General features: G+C 43.7%; 1 protein-coding gene across 1 annotated transcript in view; it reads left to right on the top strand.

Annotated features, from left to right (window-relative positions):
- LOC128738251 (fat-like cadherin-related tumor suppressor homolog) overlaps positions 1–19,916 on the top strand; it is a 589,652-nt gene extending 569,736 nt beyond the window's left edge. Inside the window, exons 17-21 of the mRNA XM_053833248.1 lie at positions 5,299–5,752; positions 5,813–11,359; positions 11,430–11,615; positions 17,416–17,652; positions 17,719–19,916. Of these exons, the coding sequence (XP_053689223.1) occupies positions 5,299–5,752; positions 5,813–11,359; positions 11,430–11,615; positions 17,416–17,652; positions 17,719–18,050 (6,756 nt within the window). The 3' untranslated portion in view covers positions 18,051–19,916. The remainder of the gene's footprint in view (positions 1–5,298; positions 5,753–5,812; positions 11,360–11,429; positions 11,616–17,415; positions 17,653–17,718) is intronic.
- Positions 19,917–22,506: the final 2,590 nt, after the last annotated feature.

Here is a 22,506-nt window from a genome sequence, read left to right on the forward strand (position 1 = left end):
AGGTAGCTGGGAGCTGTGACAAACTCCTTCTATTCACTCCCTTCCGGTAGCGTCTTCTCCTCACATATGATGGAAAATATCCGGTTCAGTATCGTTACTAGTGTTTTTCTGTTGTTATTGCCATCAGCTTTCAGCAACCTGATTTCCGTTTAACCTCTTGGAGAGCAGGCACTGGAACCAAAGCTGCCAGATCTACTACTTTTCCATAGTTCTAGGGATTTAAGAATTTTCTACGGACCTACGGATCAAGCGCTCATATTTACGGATTTTTATAAACTTTACGGATTTTCATAAACTTTACAATAATAGTGAAACTCAAATTTTCTCTCTTTGAGTATTAAGGTAAAATATGTATATTTTTATTTTTTCGCACATTTTGACATTTCCCATTATGGATCAGTGGAAGCCTGCTGGGCCCATAACCTGAAAGAGCAGAGAAACACGCGCAGTGATAGAAAGTACGTCCGTACAGTTTAACTTTGGTTTTAGTGATGGCGTTTTGGTCATCGGATTACTAGTAAACTGGTTTATTTACTGTCTAAGCCAACGTTTCAAGGATTTATTTTCTCTTCATCAGGGTAACTACGAAAATACAGTTTACATTTACATTGAGTTATAAAATCAATTTTTTACACACAAAACTTACAAACATATTAAACTAATTCTTGTCAAGTTTGTTGGGGTGGGGTTTTTCTGCTATTAGTCGAACTACACTATAAAAAACAGTACATTTTATTATAAACTACTAGGTTGGTCTAACTTTGAAAATTCAAATTTGAATACCGGCGAGCAATAACTTACACAGTCATTCCTGTACAGAACACAGTACGGTTATGACTTTCAGGGAGCGTCAAAATGGAGAGTACTATTTCAATCTGATTTTGAGAGTGTGTATCATTGCACTATGGGCCAGAAATTAAAATTTCAGGACAAAAATATTTACGATTAAACAGCATGTCTCAGCTCAATGTGGTCTTCGGCAACTTTTTGAATAAAAAATTGATGCATATTTTGAAGGGGTCGTCCAATATTTAAGCTTTACTTAAACAACAATTTAGGTAATAACTTTTTGAGTAAACTTTTTTTACCTTTTTGGTTTCAAAATATTAAAGATAAACAAATTTGAAGTAATTTTTGTGAAGATATTAAACTTCTACCTTTTACCCATTTTCAGCAATAGACCTTGTTTATAAACGACCCCTCAAATCACATTTCTTCTTGTAACATGTTTATTTCAACAGACAGCTCAATGTGATGTTCTAGAAAATATTTTGCACATAAAAGAGAAATATTTTTGCTGAAGACTGTTTAGCTTTATGTGCATTAATTAATAAGATATAACTGATTTTAGGTTAAAAACCGTCTGATGAAAAATCCGAATATCTTAGCCATCTGCAAGTATCTGCAATTAGTTTTCATACCAATTTGTAGGGAATTATTAAAGCTATCTGCCCAAATGTGTATTTCAGAGAATACCTGGGAATACCATGGCTGGGAATACGTGGGAATAGTGCGGATTTTTTTACATACATTTTATAACTTAATAAATATGTGTCCTAGCGTCAAACAGTCTTCACAGAAAATATGTATTTTAATATACTAAATAACTTTGTAGAACATTTGTAAGCAATAAAATGATCGTGTGCAAAGTTATTGAGTGTAATTGATTTTTAAATGCTCTTTTTTAACACATCATTATATTTCGTAACCGGTAAGAGATAGATAGTTACTTTATTCAGCAAAGTTGCTTATTTTAGTAATTTCTGCAACTTTTGGAGAAAAAAAAACTTTTTTTTAAATTATTTAAGAAAACAAAAGTTTGTATCACCCTAATAGGTGAATTCATGGTCACCCTAATAGTGCACGAAGATGCGCTATATTTTATTATTTTACTTCTCCGAAGACACCACCCTTGAAAAAATACAAATTTTTCATCAAACGGGTTTTAGCCTAAAATCAGTTATATCTTATTAATTAATGCATATAAAGCTAAACAGTCTTCAGCAAAAATATTCCTCTTTTATGTGCAAAATATTTTTTAGAACATCACATTGAGCTGTCTGTTGAAATAAACATGTTACAAGAAGAAATGTGATTTGAGGGTCGTTTATAAACAAAGGTCTATTGCTGAAAATGGGTAAAAGGTAGAAGTTTGATATCTTCAGAAAAAATACTTGAAATTGGTTTATCTTTTATATTCTGAAACCAAAAAGGTGAAAAAAAATTTACTCAAAAAGTTATTAGTTAAATTGTTGGTAAAGTAACACGTAAATATTGGAAGACCCCTTCAAAATATGCATCATTTTTTCATTCAAAAAGTTGCCGAAGACTACATTGAGCTGAGATACGCCGTTAAACCGCAAATATATTTGTCCCGAAATTTCAATTTCTGGCCCATAGTGCATTGTGTGAGAGACCGCAACATACCAGAATAAGCTATGCTCAGGTTGTTTGTGTCTGTTCTGTAGTTGATTGCGGTTCTGTCACAAGCAATATGGCACATTTCAAGCACTTGTAACGCTTGAATTCTGTCGTCGGAGCCTAATATTTTTGTACTGGTTCAATCAAACTTGTGTTGTTCCTCGATCGTGCAGTACAATCTCTTGCTTTAGGGGATAGACGACGTAACAAAATCTGGGAAAATACTTTGTAGGCGGCGTTGACCAGCGTAATGCCGTAGTAATTACAACAATCTATCTGATCGCCCGTTTGGAAGAGATGGGATAAACCACACCTTCCATCCACTCCTTCGGTAGTTTTTCCACCTTCCAAATCCTTGAAACTATCCAGTGAAGTACTGTTGCTAGCGGTTCTTGGCTATTGTTGTAGAGTTCTTCCAGGCGTTGGCCTTTTTCGGCGGCTCTATTATTCTTCAACTGACCGGTTTTTTTTCCATGTGTGGACTCATTACTGCGACCAGTATAGTTGATCTACTGTAATATCGCCCGGGTGTTTGCTGTATGACCTGCACTGCATTTCTTTTTGCTATAATCGCTATTGAGTGAGCGATATGCTTATTGTAAATTGTATGCGTGCTTGCGTGTATTGGGGTTTACCCTTCCTTCAAAGCTTGATCTACTTTACCCACTTATTCCTCGCTCCCAGCACTATCCCATATTATAGCCGTCCCTGGCGAGGACTCATTCGTACCTCTGACCAGTACACTTAACTATAGGAGGGACATTTGCACTGTCAAGAGGCTTCAGAGGGTAAATATAGAATTCAGCACGAAGGAAGGGTAAATGGAGAGGCCTGAGAATAAACCCATGCTAAAGTCACTTGACATCGAGTGGCTTTATTCTACTAAGAATCGAACCCACGACCACTCGCTTGTCAAAGCAGACTCGGTAACCTTGCGGCTACGGAGCCCCCCGGTTTCTGACTGACCGATTTTTTTTTCGTGTTGCGGACTTACCACCGCGACCATTATTTTGATCTATTGTGGTGTGTCCTCTTTTAATTTATGCCATGTCGTATCAGTGAGCTATTAAAGTTTGATGAGCCACCTCAACTGACCGGTTTCTCGCCGGATCTTTTCGAGTTCGAGAGCCGGCACATTGTTGCCGTTTGAGGTATTCCTAGGTAAACTACCGTTGTGTTTCCTTCGGTTATATCGCCGTTTTGAGATGCTCACCGAAGAAGTCGAAGTCGACCACCTCGCGCTTCTTTGTGATCAAGTTTCTCTCCTCGTCCCTACACATATCGGGCTTCGGTAGAAATCTCATTAGCCCGGAATAGCTGTTCCAGCTCTTCACGATTTCTGTCCTCCTTCTGATGCTTTTCCTTCCTCAGGATCGTGGTCAACCCATTCCGCGCTCTTTTTTTCTTCTCCAACGTTTATTGACATTTCCTGTCAAACCAATCATTTTGGGTGCTCGAGGTTACCTCACCTAGCACCTGTCCTATCCGAGCCTATCCTGCTGCATCCGTCTTCGAGAGTCGAAGCACCTAGCGCCACAGAGGAAGGTAGAGCTTTATCCAGTTCGCGCGCGTCATTCTCGGCACCTCGTAGGTTGTCTAATTGCCGGATGTTTAATCGAGAAGGATCGGTTTATCACGAGGCATAAACCGTCGATAGTTTTGACCACACATGTACTGCTACTAGGTCAGAGTCTATATCCGCACCCCGTAGGGAGCGTACATTGGTGATATTCGAGAAAACCGGCTATCGATGAGAATATGGTCGATTTGGTTCAAGGTGTGTTGGTCAGGAGATATCCAGGTGGCTTTGTGACTATCTTTGTGCGGAAAGAAAGTGCTTTTGATCACCAGGCCTTGTGAAACTGAAAAGTTGATGCATCGCTGGCCGTTATCTTTCGTGTCGGTGTGCAGGTTATGGGCCCGATCACTGGACGTTCATACTTCCGGTGACGTTATTGATGTCCCGTGGTGAGGATCTGTCGCATTTTGCCTCCAGCTACGCAGTAAACGCTTCCTTCTCGTCGTCGGGTCTATCTTCGTGTGGACAATGCATATTTATGATGGTGTAGGTGAAGAATCAACTATTTATCCTAAATATTCACACCCTCTCGTGGATCGTTTTCCAGTCACGCTCATCACTACGAAGCCCGTTCCCAGCTCCACCGCTCTGGGAAAATTGGGTTTCGCCACCATGGATCCTCCACTCCATTATAACTGATCGAGCAGCACCCTGTCGCTAACCAAGAAATTTAGCGATGTGCAGTTCCAGGTACCAAGCATCCATTTCATCCCTTCTTTCGTCGTCTTTATCCATGCCGAATGTTCCGAACCGAATTTCCGGGCTTGTTCGTAGTGTATTAGATTTATGAAGTTTGCCTTACCAGGGCCACGCTACCGGGTCTCGTAATGGTACTGCCACTTTACAGTGCTGAGACGACACAGTACCTCCTTCCCTGTCACTGTACCTCCTTCTGGGGTTGGTTACCCGATATCCGCTAAGGTTGCTCGTATTCTGGGTAGTACCACGAGGAGGTAAGAATAGGATTTGCTGGATAGGAGGCTACTAGAAAGTACTCTATTACCCAAGTAGCACACTTTAGGTCCATTTAGTTAAAGCAACCGAATTACGACTGAAATTAGTCATATTTCGGTTACCACAACTACTTTGTAACAACCGTGCTAGTAGGGTAGGTCTGTATGGGGTATGGGGACTCTATGGGATGCACATCCACTCAGTGTCTGGACCTAATCCAGGCATCATATTTTAAAATTGAACAGCTGCCCAATCAAACAAACATCTTTTAGTTGAATTTTTTGTTCATCCATACAGACAGCAATAATTACTTTAGTTACTTCTTGTTCGTTTTCCATTCCCAGGTCAAAGCCGAAGACGCAGATTTCGGAGAGTATGGCCGCATCTCGTACAGCATCATATCGGACGAAATTCAGGAGTACTTTTCCATCGACAAGGAAAAGGGTGAGATTGTGACGAAGAAAAAACTAGACCGAGAGGCGAGAAAGCTGTTCGAGGTGCCCGTCATGGCAGTCGATGCCGGCGGGCGAGCGGGCTTTACGACGGTTCGCGTCAAGATTGGTGACGAAAACGATAACGCACCGGAGTTCCTGTACCGCGAGTACAAAGCGCTCATTCAGGGAAACCTGACGGTGAACACGACATTCTTCCGGGTGAAAGCAATCGACAACGACGATAATCAGAATGCGGTCATCAAGTATTCCGTTTTTGATTCCCAGAATAGTGGAGTTAAGGATTTGTTCGGAATTGATGAGAATACTGGTGGAATCTACCTGAAGAAAAGCGCTTTGCAATGGGGTACATATAAGCTAATTTTGCCTAAGAACTACATGTACTGATTAATATTTTTATCCACAGAAAATCAACTCTTCCAGTTCTTCATTCGCGCAAACGATGGAGGTGCACCTTCGCTGTACAGTGATGTACCAATCGACATCTACATCATGAGTTCCGCTGATAATCCACCGGTATTTGAGAAGAAAGAAAAATTGCTCTTCCTCTCAGAAAGCTCCCTTCCGGGAACGGTTATCACTAGGCTTAAACTTTCCGGAAACATCACAGCCAAATATCGGATTCTCACCGATGAAGTAGAGGAGCCTCAGTTTTCCATTAATAATTCCGGCGAGCTTCGACTAGCGAAAACCTTAGACAGAGAAACAAAGGACGTCCATCTAATAGCGATTCTCGCTGAAACTGACCCCAGTCCGCCGCTGACGGCAGTAACGGAGGTCGTTTTGCATGTGCAGGATGAAAACGATAACACACCAATGTTCGAAAGCAATCCATACTCTTTTATCCTCGCAGAAAACATCGAAAAAGGAAGTTCAATCATGAAATTAACAGCCCGCGATGCAGATAGTGGCTCTAATGGAGATATTCGATATTCACTTTCGCCGGATGTTGGGGAGATTGTTAACATCTTCGATATTGATGCGTACACTGGGTGGATCACAACCCTCGTTCCGTTGGACAAAGAAAAGCGCGAAGACTATAAGTTCCAAGTAATCGCTACAGATAATGGTCAACCAAAACATTCCACACGCACAACGGTGATTATTCGCTTGAAAGACTACAACGATTGTCCTCCGACGTTCAAAGAAGCACAATACAAAGCCAGCGTGAGCGAAGACGCACTTCCCGGTACCGTTGTACTCCAGATTGCCACCAAAGATAACGACGTTGATATAAAAACACCAATCGAATACTACATCATTGCCGGTGATCCACTATCACAGTTCCAAATCAAAAACACCGGCGAAGTTTTCGTTGTCAAATCTCTGGACCGCGAAAGCATCTCCCATTACGAACTCGGTGTCATAGTAACCGATGGAAAGTACACTTCCACAACCAACATCTTCATCACGGTACTAGACGCCAACGACAATCCTCCTTACTGCTTGAAATACCGCTATCGCGAGCAGTTAAGTGAAGGGCTTCACCCAGGCTCTATGGTTCTGCAGATCCAAGCCAACGACATCGATGAGCCGGCCAACAGTCGACTTCGGTTCTACCTTACGGGTAATGGTGCCGAAGATTTCAACCTGGACAAAGATTCCGGTCAGCTGAAAACGGCCCGACAGCTAGATCGGGAGACACAATCCAAGTTCCACCTGACGGCTCACGTACAAGATCGCGATCATCCCGGCTGGGAGTGTTCTTCGCAGATCGAAATCACTATCACCGACCTGAATGATAACCCGCCGGATTTCTCCATGAATCCGTACAGTGTAACTCTTCCGGAAGATGCCGAAGTGGGTACGCTGGTCACGAAGATTCACGCCACAGATGCCGACATTGGCATTAATCGTAAGATCAAGTATTCCTTTATCGATTCCTATCGAGATCACTTCCGAATTGCGCCCGACAGTGGTATCGTAACTCTCGCTAAGCCCCTGGATCGAGAGGTGAAAGCAATCTACAATCTGACGGTTCGTGCTACGGATCAGGGAACTCCAACACTATCGAACTCAGCCTTCCTAATAGTCAACGTTCAGGATATCAACGACAATCCTCCCGAGTTTACTTCAAAACATTATTTCGCATCCGTTCCGGAAATCAACTCCGTTGGTTCCGAGATTCTCAAAGTACTGGCAACCTCCAAGGATACCGGCATCAACGCCGAAATCTTCTATTCGATCATCGGAGGTAATGAACATCGTAAGTTCGCAATGAACAACAAAACGGGAATTCTTTCGTTAGCCGATACTCTGGATTACGAACGAGCTAAGGACTACTTCCTGACAATCCAAGCCGTCGACGGAGGAACTCCTCCGCTGAGTAACCTCGCAACGGTCAATATCTCCGTTACAGACAGCAACGACAACCCACCCCAGTTCACGCAGAATTCCTACACGGCCCGAATTCGAGAAGACGCCCAGAAGGGCGACAAGATCCTTCAGGTTCGCGCGAATGATATGGATTCCGAGGAGAACGGACGAGTTAGCTACAAGATTGAACGTGGCGATCGAATGGGTCAGTTCACCATTGAAGAAGACACCGGATATATCTCCGTGGCGGGAACACTGGATAGGGAGTCGATTTCCAACTACGTTCTCGATGTTCAGGCACGGGACAATGGAATCCCGACCCTGACCGCTTACGTTTTAGTGAACGTCGAAATTTCGGACGCCAACGATAATCCACCGATGTTTACCCTGTCGAACTACACGGCGGTTGTCCAGGAAGATAAACAAATTGGCTATACGTTGCTTAAATTTGAGGTTACGGATGCGGATGCGGCTCCCAACGCAGCTCCCTATACATTTGATTTTCGAACTGGCAACGAAGGAGGAGCGTTCCGTATCGAACAGGATGGCATACTGCGGACTGCCTCGCGATTCAATAGTAAGCTCAAGGATTCGTACCAACTACAAATCCGTGTGTTTGACAATGGAACGCCACCTCTCTACTCGGACACTTGGGTTTCAGTGAAGGTTATAGAAGAGTCGCAGTATCCGCCGGTGATTACTCCATTGGACATTTCAATAAACTCCTTCCTGGACGAGTACCCAGGAGGTGTAATCGGTAAGGTATTCGCTACCGACCAAGATCAGTATGACACACTATCTTTCGGATTGGCTCCCACGGCGGGGGTGCTGTATTCTCCAACCAATCTATTTAACATATCACGCAACGATGGAGTTCTGCACGCTTTCCCCCGCTTGGATGTTGGCGATTATCGAGTGAATGTTACCGTAACGGATGGGAAGTTTTCCTCCTACACCATTGTCAAAGTGGCGGTAGAGTTGGTAACCGACGAAATGCTGGCCAATTCAATCGTGATACGCTTCACGAAAGTAAGTCCGGAATCATTCATACTGAGTCACCGCAAAGGTTTTATCCGTTCCGTGAGAAACTCCATGGGATGTAAAATCAAGGACATTGTCATTATTTCCGTGCAGAAATCATCCGACGATATTAACTTCATCCACCATCATCGCCTTACACGGGAATCCGGTCTTCAAAATGTAACCGAAAATCTAGCTAACCCACGGTTCCGTCGAGGAACAATACACGATCTAGATGTCCTCTTCACTGTGCGTAAAGGACAGTCAGGGTTCTATTCATCATATGAAATCCGTAAAGCAATCGAAGATAATCTGGAAGAAATTGAAGATGCCACAAAACTGCAAATCGATGAAGTCGTTAAATCAAAGTGTCTACCGAACTTCTGCATCCATGGCGAATGCGAAGACAAGTTGGTTCTGGATGCGAAGATCGTCAACCCCATCTCGACGGATGTGACCAGTTTTGTTTCGGCACAACATACCCATAAAATGGAGTGTGCCTGCAAGGAGGGTTACGGAGGCGACAAATGTCAGCATGCGGTAAACGAGTGTTCAAAATCCCCATGTCCAAACTACAAAAACTGCGTGCCGGATTCGTCGGACCAGGGCTACCACTGCACCTGTCCGGAGGGATTTGCCGGGCCGAAGTGCGATCGCGACATCAGTAAGTGCAACGATGAGACTTGCTATACTCCGCGGAATCCGGTGTCGTTCAGTGGCAAAAGTTACGCCCACTATCGAATCGAGAAGGAGATCGCTAAGAAAAACCTAGAAGATCAGCTAATGTTGAGTTTACGGATTCGAACCGTGCAACCGACTGGCAATATTATGTATTCCGCCGGTAAAGTGGATTACAATATTCTGGAGATAGTAAATGGAGTTATTCAGTACCGGTTCGATTTAGGTTCGGGAGAAGGAATGGTCAGTGTTACGAGTATTTTCGTGTCTGATGGCTTGTGGCACGAGGTTCGGCTGGAGCGTGAAGGTAACAGTGCTCGCGTCATCGTGGACAACAAGCACGTAGCGAGCGGGAATGCTCCTGGCGTCAATGGAGTTCTGAACCTACAATCGGATGACATCTATTTCGGGGCTGAAGTGAAACAACATCCTACCGTGCTTGGCTTCGAAGATATTCAACGCGGTTACATGGGATGCATGGATGATATCAAGCTATCCAAGATTCCTGTTCCACTTCATATGAACGGAGCCAGTTCAGTAGCGAGTTTGCGACGCTTTGCCAATGTTGAATTCAGCTGCGATGCTTCGTCGATCCTGGTTCCGTTAGGAGTTTGTGGAACACAACCCTGTTGGAACGGAGGAACTTGTACCGATATTGGAGGTGGAAACTTTGAATGCCTCTGTCATTCTAGATTTTCCGGACTTTATTGTAAGGAAGACATGGATCCCTGCGCATCTTCACCTTGCTTGTATGGCGGCAAATGTAACAAAATGGGTTCAGGCAATTACACGTGCGATTGTCCAGCACGCATGTCCGGAAAACGATGCGATTACGGAAGATTCTGTACCCCCAACCCTTGTCGAAACGGTGGAGTCTGCGAGGAAGGAGATGACGGACCTTTGTGCATGTGCCGAGGCTACACCGGAACAACATGCGAAATTGATATCGACGAGTGTGAAAAGCAACCGTGCGGTAACGGTGCAACCTGTATTAACGAAGCGGGCAGTTTTCGGTGTGTTTGTCCTCCTGAGATGACTGGGGCTAGCTGCGGTGACCCCTTGAATACATTCCCACTGCGAATCCCAGGGCTCAATGCGTTTACCCAAGAACATTGGATGATTGCTCTGGCAGGATTCGTAATCTTAGCAATATTGAGCATTGTGGTTGCGGGAGTCATCTGCGTGTGTAAGAAGAAACGAAGACGACATCGACATGAGAAGATCAACAACGATCCAAAAACGATGGTGTTGAACTCAGTGTCGGACAATTCTCAGTACAAACGTTCATCAAAGATGAGCAATTTAGAGATCATTCAACGAGACATGCAGCAACGACCGGTATCGTACACCCCCAGCAGCAACAACGACCACGCGTACACGTGCAACACCATGTTGCAGTACAATAATCTAGATACACTCCGAAGCTACGGTTCGGCGGGTGACGAACTGGAAAATGTGCCTCCAGAGTACCGGAAAGCGTCAGTGCGACCCACCCAGCAGATGGTTAATATCAACAGCGGAAACTCTTCCGGCGATAGCGAGGCTCTACTAAAACAAAAATGGAACGACCAAATCCAGATGCAAACCTTCACCGACACCAAGATCAACAACGATCTGAAGCGAATAAGTCCGATTTCTTCGTTGGACTCCCACCGATCCGCATCGTTGAAGCAACAGCAAACCGGTGTACTGCCCGGTCGCTTGCTCAATATGCCCCACTCGCCAACGCTTCTGCAACAACCGCAACATTCAGGGTTCGAAGATTCGCCGGGTCTGTCGCACGGTGCCTATCACTGGGACTGCTCGGACTGGGTTGGGCGGGGACACCACCCGCTGCCAAACATAACCGAGGTACCCGGCAGCGAAGTGCCCGACTCGTCCAGCTTCCACAGCAACGAAAGCAACGAGTCGCACCCGAAGAACACACTTCTACCTCCAAGTAAGTATCGACGATTGTTTCGACTCTATCAGAAGGCTAGTTTATTAATATTAATTACCTTTCTCGATAGTCCTTGGACCAGTCGACCCAGTGCGGGACATCGAAACGCTGAACGAGGACAACGAGTCGGAGTTTGTGGATGACTCCGAGTGTGACCAGAGCGAGCAGCCGCTATCGTTGGGCTTCGAGCAGAACACTTCCATTCCATGTCTGAATCCTCTCGATAGCGGTAGCGAGGATTACAGATTCAATACAGGTAAGTTCAAGTGATGCACTCGAATCATAGTGAGTGAACTCTTTGGATTGAATGTTTGGTATTTGTTTTCTTTTGCTGCTGACGGTATAGTGCCTTTAAAAGTTAATACACGTAAGTAACTGAATGTTCTTCTTGGTTGTCAATGGCATTACGTTGTCCGTTCGATTCCGTGGGTTTTTTGACTATTTTGGTTTATTGATATCTGCTTAATTTCTTATAAAATTTTACAAACTGGTAGTTTACTTAGTAGACTGTTAGTCAGATGATTATGACACTGGTCGGTATAAGTGATCGACACGTATAAGTGATCGATTGCCATCTGATATATAAACAACATGGCTTGATGAATATAATTCCTCCAATTCATTCGGAAGTTGGCTACCACTCTTCAATTCCTTTGAGCGATTTCCTGCTACTCAGAGAAAGCCAACGGTCGCTCAACACCGTCGCGTGGCCGGATTCAGGCTATCGTTCAACCACAGAACAGAAGTGGAAGTCCGAACGATTCGGCGATCAAAACTGGTAACAGAGTCTTTTTTGTTTTTATTTTTCTTTGGGAAGGTTTTCGCATAGAAGCAAATAACAGCAATATAAGGAGAACGCTCGCTGCCAATCGCGTATCAGCTTTCACATGCTTTCGTGTGCATTCGTATGCGTTCGTGTGTTTTCGTGGACAAAAGTGGCTCGCTACGCTACCGCCAGGTTCGCTAGTATCTGTAGAAAGTAGCATGTACATGTTTGGATTTCTACTTCCACTTCTGTTCTGTGGTTCAACGCTTTCGCTTTTCTCGCGGGAGAGGATGTTGTACATTTCAGATTGGCTCTATTCAGCGGATACGAAGAGCTTCACCATGTCCAACTTGTTTGCTACGGGGTGGAGCTGGCAGTACAAACAAAGCATCGAGCGCAGTTCTTTGACTGTCTTCGCCATGGCATGCAAATCAACTGATAACGAGGCATGAAAAATAGCTCAAATCAGTCCATTTTTAGTGCATGTGTTATTGCTAATGCTTCACTGAAATACAGGCGCTTTTTGGCACCCTTAGAGCGAGCGCCCTTGGCAGGGTCCAGTCTCCCCAACCGCACGCTACGGCGCTGCTTGTAACATGCACTCTCCAGAACTTATTGTTTGTTAAGTTCATGGTAAATATGACTTCCGACGATATTACGCCTCCAAGTCTCATGGTTGATGTCATTGTTCACCGACACCAGTATGCCAAGGTAGACGAATTCGTTCTTTGAATTTGCTAGATTTGTTAAAGATCGTGCCTCGTCCGTTGATGTCTGCTCGGTACACAACACCCGTTTTTTTAACGAGTAGGGAAATCTGCTCAGCATCTTAGAAGATACGGTACTATCAGACACCTGAGAAGACAACTCAGGGAGTGGGGTTTGATATCTCGACCCCCCTGATGGGGCGTGAGGACCCAGACCCACTAAAACCCTACTCGAGTCTCCAGCCTTAATCCCCCTGGCAGCACCTTATTATTACTTCTGGGAGGGGCTATTGTGCTTAACGCACCCTCTTAGATAACTACTGGACTATGGTAGTTAAGCTATTTACTCGCCGTTGATTGGCTCTCCAGCGGTTTTGTAGCTCAAGTACAATCTGGGTAGCAGCCGCATTGACCGCTCCCCAGACGTCCGAGCTAGAACACATCCTTTGGACTAAGTTGTCCGAATAGTGTCCTGTCCGCTTACTACCTGCATGTTGCTTCTCGCGCCCACGAAACGAGGGTGTATAAAGAAAACATGTTCAGCAGTTTCTTCAACATCCACGTATTCGGGACACGCAGGGGACTCCGCATGCCCGAACTTCCCAAGTAACGCTTGCAACATGTTTTTCAGAAAAATATTCAGAAAACAGTTGCATTTAAATTATAAATTCGCACTTTAGTTTGGGTTATTTGAAGGCTACAATGTTGCTCTGAGTGATTGATGAATTACCGAAATATACTTTAGCCATTTTATCTTGCGAAAAATGTCTGTCATTATCTTGCTTGTATATGTATAACTTCAGGGAAATAGAAAAAAAATCCTGTCAATGCTTTTCTGTTGGTAGTACAAAAACCATGCAACGCATAGGCGTCACTTTGAAATATTTCACAAACATATTACATTTTAGCTCGTTTCTTGCGCTGTTTCAGTCTTAATCAGGTCCTAACTAAGTATGAGTAAACGAAAGGTCAGCAATTCGATTTGTTTTAAAACTGTTGTCGATTCTTATTTAAATTCAAGTGTGTTATCGAAGTATGATGTCTTCCATCCACGAGTGGTTGGAGTGTCGGCTCTACTCGCCGCCTGCCGCCTCGTTATCTGACCGACACCATAGCGGACCGCCTGATGGTCACTGTGAGTGTAGCCATTGCCTACCCCCAGTCTCCTATCAGAACAGGACTTCCGAATGTCACGTCTATGATAGACTCCGCACCGTTCTTAGTGAAGGTACTTGTGTTGCCGACGTTGGCCAGATCTACGTTGAGCTTTGCCAGAGCTTCAAGCAGAATTCAACCCCTATGGGTCGTGCGACGACTTCCCCACTCTACCGCCCAAGCGTTAAAGTCGCCCGCCACAACCACCGGCCTTAAACCAGTCAGCACAACTGTTACTCGGTCTACCTTCCGCGTAAACTGCTCGATAGACCAACTCGGCGGAGCATGACAACTACAGTAGAACACTCCACCTACATTGGCAACCGCAAATCCCTCGTCTGCAGTTGATACAACCTCCTGAACCGGGAACCTGCTTGTCGTTCATATAGCCGCCGTCCCAGAACTATCCGAGAACCAGTTGCCGTTTCCGGCAGGGACACGATATGTATCCGAGATTATGGCAACATCCATTGCTGACTCAGAAACTGCTTGGTGTAACAGCTGCCGAGCCGTGCTGCAGTGGTTCAGGTTGAGTTGTGTCACTTGCACTATGAACGTTGCTTAGTCGCCGGCACTGGACCTCCCGTTACATGCTTTGCGTCCCGTTTACCGGTACAGATCAGGCACTTGGGAGGCTCCGCGCAGTCCCTTGTTTTATGGCCAGCACTACCATATCTCCTGCACAACTGGTTCCTATCCGGCCCCTTGCAGTTCCAGGCTTTATGTCCGTGCTCGAAGCACCGGAAGCAAGCTTCCGACTGCTTGAGCAGGCTAAGTGGGCATACCGTCCACTCCACTTTTAGCCTAGCAGCTTTCAGGGCTTCGTTTCCGTCAGTCAGCGGAAGCCGTATGGTGGCTACCTAGGTCCCGGCCGGACCCTTGTGTAGGCGAACCGCCTCAGTTGCCACCACCATTTCACTTTACTCTTTGAGAGCTTGTACGACCTCGCGCACTTCGGTGATCTCATCTAGGTTCTTAAGCTGGAGAGTCATTTCTGGTGTGAGAGCACGTACCTGCAGTCCGTCCTCGAGCACTCCTTCCGCTATGGACTTGTATGCGGAACTCTTTTTGGTGGCGTCCTTCTTTAACTCGAGGATCATATCGTCCGTGCGTGAGCGGCAGATGCTCCGCACGTCCGCGCCCAAATCCTTAAGTAGGGCGCCTTCAGAACCTCCGAGTATTTCGACCCGTCGGTTTTCAGGATAAGAGCATCGCCCTTCTTCGCTCGCTTCCTTGCCGGTTTAGGTGTTCATAACACCTTGTAGCGCTATGTTGAACAGCAGGCATGAGAAACCATCAGCCAGTCAAAGCCCTCTGTGTGATTCGATTGATCTTGACAATCCACCGGAAATGCGAACGTGGATCGAATAAGTTTGATGAAAGAAGCTGTTCTCGTCTATTATTTTCCATAGCTCTTTCCGGTCGATGGTATCATATGCGGCTTTAAATTCAACGAACAAATGGTGCGTGGGAACTCTGGGAACTCTGTGGTGCGTAGCCCTTTTGGAGGATCTGCCGCAGTGTAAATATTTGATCCGTTGTAGACCGACCTTCGACGAAGCCGGCTTGAACAGTTTCCACAAACCTGTTCGCAATTGGTGATAGTCGCGACGGAAAATTATTTGGGATAGCACTTTATAGGCGGCATTGAGAACGGTGATCGCTCGTTACTTCTCACAGTACTACTTCTCGCCCTTTTAATAGATCGAGCAGATAACCTCATCTTTCCACTCTTCCGGTAGCTGTTCCGTATCCCAAATTCTAACAATTAGTCGGTGCATACAAACGGCCAGCTTTTCTGGTCCCATTTTACTAAGCTCCGCGCCGATGCCATCTTTCCCAGCTGACTTATTGTTCTTTAGCTGCATGATGGCCTCCTTAACTTCGCCTATCGTTGGAGCTGGAATCTCTTCGCCGTTTGTTGCACCGTCGGAATTGCTTTCCCCGCCACTATGGTGCTCCGCCTGGGTGCCAATCAGGTGTTCGTCGAAGTGCTGCTTTCACCTATTGGTCACCTCATATTCGGCCGTCAGAATACTGCCATTCTTATTCCGACACATTTCGACTCGCGGCACAAAGCCTTTGCGGGATCCGTTCAGTTTCTAGTAGAGCTTTCGCGTTTCCTGAGAACGATGCAGCCGCTCCAACTCTGCATACTCCTGATCTTCCAGGTAGCGATTTTTCTACCGGAAGATTTGGTTTGGTTCATCGTCAGACCAATCGTTCCGCTGTCTTTATGCCACATGACCGATGGAGCTCTCCGCTACACTGCTGATGGCTGTTTTGAGTGTTCCAACAGTCTTCAGGAGGGACTTGGTCCAGCACGTCCTTTTCCGGCAGCGTAGCTTCGTGCGAGTGCGCGTAGTTTCCGACGATTTCTGGCTGCTTCAGCCGCGCACGATCTATTCGAAGCTGGCGGCGGTACCGAATGTTGTTCATTCGGAGAGTTTGGGGGCATCCGGGTCCGTGTCAACGTTAGCGCTTCAATAGGAGTTATCTCGCGTCGATAATGACTCAGAAGTGCCGACAGTCATTCAAAACGTGGTCGATCTGTGATTTTGTCTGATTTTGTGACCTCCAGGTATACTTCTGAAGGAGTCTGTGCTGGAAGAAGGTACTACGTATGGCCATATTCTCGGAAGCGGCAAAGTCGATAAGTATTAGGCCCATGTTATTGGTCAGCTGGTGTGCGCTCAACCCTCCAGTCACCGGTTTGAGTTCCTCCTCCTAGCCGATCTGAGCATTGAAATCCTCGATGAGGATCTTGTTATCAGGTCGTATTCGCTCTCCAACTACGCATAGAACTTATCCTTGTCGACATCGGTACTTCTGAATAGAGGTCTCTGCACGTTGATGATGCTTATGTTGAAGAACCAGCCATTGATTCTCAAACTGTCGATTTAAGAATGATCCCCACCACCCAAGCATTCGTTTCCGCAACGCACTCATCACTATGAAAGCTGTACTCATCTCGTGTGCGTTGCCAAAGCTCTACTAGATAGTATGTCCAACTCATAAAGTACGTACCGTTGAACTCTTCCAGCACACCTCCTGCAACGCTACGATATCGAACTTAACTTACGGCTCTTCAGTATGTTGGAGGGCACTCGAGTACTCCCTTGGAAGTTGAGAGATCTCGTAGGTCTATTCCGATTGTTCCAGGCCAAAATCCTTGTTCTTCGTTCAGTTCTTTGGTGTTTTTCGCGGTGGTGGCTTGTAAAGCTTGCAACACCAACCCCCGGCGTCAGAAGAGGACCAACGAAGCTCGAAAGAACCCTCCTTACCTGTCAGTATAAAACCTTGGCTTCCACTGGGGTTGGTTACCAGCCATAATCTAAACATGATAGACGTTCCAAAAAACTCAAAAACAGTCTGGTCACTGCGCATCCGTCACTTAACTAATTTACGATTTCCTTTTTTCTTCCCAGCTGATAGTTATCTACGACACCCGAATAGCTACTTGCCCAAGTACAACATCCAGAGCGAGACGGAGGGCGAAAGTGCTCCGCTGACTGGCGGCAGTCGAAAGCCCCTGAACGGACTGGAAGTCGGTCCCCATCAGCTGGTCGAGTCCGACGACGAAGACATCCAGGCGTACGGTTTCCCGCAGAAACGGCGCAATCGGCGCGCCCCCAGTGATATCGATTTAGTTCTACATAGTGGCGGTAAGCTTCAGAATACCGAAATCAAAATATCAAACAATTAACCACACGTTTCTTATTGATTCACAGGCGAAGGAAGTTCCCTGCTCAGCCACCCACATAATCTGAATAGCTCCAACCATTCGAATAGCGATCTCTCGACACATCTCTGCGAAATCGATGACTCGGAGTTCGAACAGGATCTTCCACAGCAGCAGCAGCAACAGCCGGAGCAGCATCCGCACCAACATCACCATCATCATCACCATCAACACCATTCGCCACAGCAACATCAGCAGCAGCATCAGCAGCAGCAGCAATCGCAGCATCAATCAAATTCCTCGCTGTCCTCGGGAGGTCAATCGCGGCCCCGTCAAAGCAAGGTCAAATGGGCCAATATCGTGCAGCAAACCGAAGTCTGACAGCAGCTCGACGGCAACTATCGATTAGTGCTAAGCGCCAAGACTAACTCTAGCATTAGTTCCATTTTGATACTGTTTTCTAGGGTAACTTATTTTATTTATTTTACTGTCAATCTTTTGTAATAGCTACTTCATGTCGTAGGAAATTTGTATCCATGTTAATTTACACAAACAACACTCTCTAGCGTATAGTTTTGCCATCGATTATTTTATATGTTATCAAGTAATACGTAATACCACAAAATCAAAACTGTCAGCTGTCACGTTCTGGTAGCTAACTAACCGTGGGAGATTTATGTGAAGTAAGCAATTTTTGTTCTTTCCTTTATTGCCACAACTGGACAAATGCTAGACGACATAAATTGCGAAATCGAATGAATCGTTTTAGAATAAGTAGAATAATTAATTACATAGCGAAAGCATGTAAACCGTTCTATAGAAACAAATCGTGCTGAAATCACGCTAACATATTCAAGACGAACAACTTTGAGATTAACGATCACGAACATTTAGTAACCATACTGTCATTGCAGCTGCATATGAAAACTAAAATAAAAAAAAACACTAGCAAGTATAGAGAGCAGAAAACCACTTTGTAACATCCGTTACAAACCATTGTAAAACAATAAAAAAAATAATATTAACAAGGATGAACCCGTAGATCCAACGTTTTCTTTGACGTTTGAAAAGTCTATAGAATAAGATTTTTTATCACGCTGCGACACTGTTCGAACGGAGAATACAATCATTGACTGATACAATTGAAGGCGGAGAAGAAAGAGAAAAACACAACTATTTTATATTAACCCAAACAAAATATCAGCACTCTACACGACAGATTTCAGTTGTATTTACGAAGATAACGAGAAACTAAGTTTTCCACCCGAGCGCGAGGAAGGAATCCATATTAATCATGTTAGATTATTGTTCATTATACTCGATAGGTCCTTACCAGTATTCGTCTAATAGTTTTCGTGAACTTTCTCTACATATGGCTCTATTTTTTTTCGATGAGCAAAATCCAGAAGAAGTTTTTGAGAAAACACACAAACACAGGATCCTATACTTTTACATTACTCGACCGCTACGTGATGTATTTTAACCTTTCATTTTCGAGATCCGTACATTAAATCAAACTTTAACAAAACTCTATTAATTCTATGGTGCTCTACTTAAACACAAAACAAAATCATACAAATGAGAACACTACTTGCTCTTTTTTTACTCTTGTATAGTAGCATAAGTTAGTCCTAAGTCATGCTCCACATACACACTCACGTACACTTATGAGACTAAATCTACTTATCATTATTTTATTCCGTTCGTGTTGGGCAATTCGACTCAAAATCGTTGTGTTGTTTGGCAGCTACCATGCAGCAAACCTTTCCGTTTCAGCAGCTATTTCTTTAACTATACATTTCAGATAACTTGTACAACTTTAGGCTAGCAAACATCAAAATTAATTAATTAAAAATTAATTAACAGAGTTGTTACTGCTAATTTTGCCTTGGTGGACGGAGGCACCGGCAGCAAAAGACGACAACAAAAAGCAAAAGAAAAAAAAAAAGAAAAAAACTACACGACATTTAGGGACTCAAAATATCAAAATCTAAATCATTAGAGGAAAAAGTATCGAAAAACAGAGGAATCGACGTTCAGTTAAAAACATCGTGATAGCTTAAGGTATACAAGGTTAAAGGAAAAACAAAAGTTTTGTTACTCCTCACACACACACGCGCGAGGCGTTTGTCGGTCATTTTTCAGCGCTCGTTGAAGAATCGACAGCCAAAAGCCGAGGAGAAAAAGGGCGAAAAACAAGATTGCATTTACCGATCACTGTAGTGCATATAACATTTTTTGTGTATTTGTTTAAACAAAATGAAAAATTATTTAAAATTGTGGAAAATAAGAGAAAAAAAACAATCTTCTAATAAAATGACTTTTTCAAAAATGTGTGTTTTTTTGCAAACCTGATTCGAATCTGTTCCATACAGTTTGTTAGAGCACTTGAAAATATCTTTCTTATTCGGTTGAAAAACTATTCTTCTACAACTCATCCTTACCCATCATTTTAGAGTATTCCTTAGTTTTTGAGAACCGATCTTTCACACACAATTTCCATGAAAATAAACATACCTTTTATAGAAAGGATGCTTGCGTGAAATGCTGCCGATACCTGTGGAAGTTGCATGTTTCCCCCTATTAAAGCCCTTAATTGTAAAGTTTCAAAAATAAATCAGAGAGCTTCAAATTTGGTCATTAACCTATTGCTGTTGGCACATGGAACCGGTCAAAAGTAAAAGTTTATTCAAGCCACCCTACAACTTGTAACTAGAACTCAAACGTTGCATAAAATACACCACCAAAAGCATCCGAGAAGCTTGCATGCAATGCTTTTCGGGGCTTCATGGCTCGTAAGCAAGTTCTTCAGGAGCTTTATTTCTGACACACTAAAAAATATTTGAATAAAAATGAAAAACATTTGAATTTTCGTTTATTTTTAATTTCTGTAACAACTACAGTTTTACCTGACTCACTGCGAATATACGTTGTCTTCGCGGGATCGTGTTGGTTCGAATGGTTTCGAAAAATATCACCCTTGTATCGAAAAACTCGTTAATTTTGATCACTAGAAATAACGTACGCAATGATTTTGTTTTAAAACTGAATACCTAGTCATTTTTGCAATTTTTACAAGTTACATGCAATAACAAAAACTCGAATTAATCCACCTAGCGATATGACCTGGCCCTTTCTACTGCAGCTTAAGAACATCTAAAATAAAGTTGACTATATTTTAAAATATCCGTTTCTCATTTCTCAAATTCCTGCTTTTTAACAGAAAAAACACAAGAACGTACTGTGTGCAATTGCTATTGTTTTTCAGGGTGTGTGAATATAGGGTAAAAAACCGGTTTTAAGCAGTCTAAGCGGGTCACTGTCACTGATTGTTTTACCTTATTGCAAGCGATGGGTTGACTGAGTGGGGGATATCAGCATACCAATCTTCTTCAAGCTGTTACCATTGGAAGACACTATTGTTGAGCTAAACTTTTGATTTTGAACTTTTGAAGTTGGAGCAATGGAACTAATTTTGATCAGACCAAACATATTTTCACCCTCAAGGTGCTTTTTGAGCAGTCCTGAAAGCTGGCCCCCATAAAAAATCCTTCGAACTTTTTTCCCTATTCAGTAAGTTTGCGTTCCTATCCGCGACCTACTAATTGGCATCTGCATTAATAGATTTGATATTTTTGGTTTATCGGGGCATACACTCACCGCACCGTTCGACAAACGGTATTCGTCGTCTCTTTTATTCTCTCCTGTTCTTATGGGAAACTGCGAGTTTTACGTCTCACTCGCTGTTCATAAGGATGGTGGGAGAACAAAAGAGGCAAACATAGCAGTGCACACGGTCCAACTAGAGAACAGTGTTGTCAAAGCAAATAACATTGAAACACATCGTTGCGTCATTAAATCACTGAGAAAATCTTCGAAAATTATTGAAAAAGCTGTCTTTTCTGTCGTTTTTAATAAAGAAAAACTAATTATGAACATACAGTTCTCTAGAAACTATTGAACCTCGTTTTCAGCATTGGAGGTTTCAGTTAATTTCAAACCTATAATTCTTATTTCCAGAAACGAAGCAGTGTCTTGACACCACGGCACAGTTCATGGGCTGCGCTGCAGCTGCTGCTACGGCGGAACAGGTTCCGTCAATTCAGCATTTATTTTCAGTTTTGTTATAAAATAATAAAATTTTCGGCTTGTAACAAAGCCTTAGATAATAGAAAAACCCGAATTAATCCACCTAACGGATGACCTAGCCTTTCTACTGCCACAATAATTATTTTTCAATTTCTCAGGAACATTTATAACGAACTTGAGTATATTATCCGATCCTTATTGCTCAAAATCCTTATCTATACCTATAAAAAAGGATTTCTGTCTGTCTGTCTGTCTGTCCCTATGTTCCTTATAGAATCGAAAACTACCGATCGAAGTGAAAATTTGCATATAGGGGTTTTTGGGGCCAGGAAAGGTTCTTATGATGGTTAGAGACCCCTCCTCCCACTAAGAGGGGGGGCTCCCATACAAATGAAACACAAATTTCTGCATAACTCGAGAATTAATCAATCAAATGGAACAAAATTTTACATGTGGGTGTTTTTGGAGGCATGAATTTTTTCTTTGATGAGTTAAGACCCCTTACCTTTTTAGGAGGGGGGGCTCCCATACAAATGAAATACAAATTTCCTCATAACTCGAGAATTGATTAATCAAATGGAACCATATTTGGCATGTGGGGGGTTTTGGAGGCAGGATTTTTTTAATGATGGTTTGAGACTCCTCACTCCTGTGATAGGGGGATAAGGACTATCATACAAATAAAACGGAAATTTTTACGAAACTCAAAAACTAATCGAACTCGAGAAATTTGAGACTCTTCCATAAA

Source organism: Sabethes cyaneus, chromosome 2 (genome assembly GCF_943734655.1).
Source record: "Sabethes cyaneus chromosome 2, idSabCyanKW18_F2, whole genome shotgun sequence".
Taxonomy (NCBI): Eukaryota; Metazoa; Arthropoda; class Insecta; order Diptera; family Culicidae; genus Sabethes; species Sabethes cyaneus.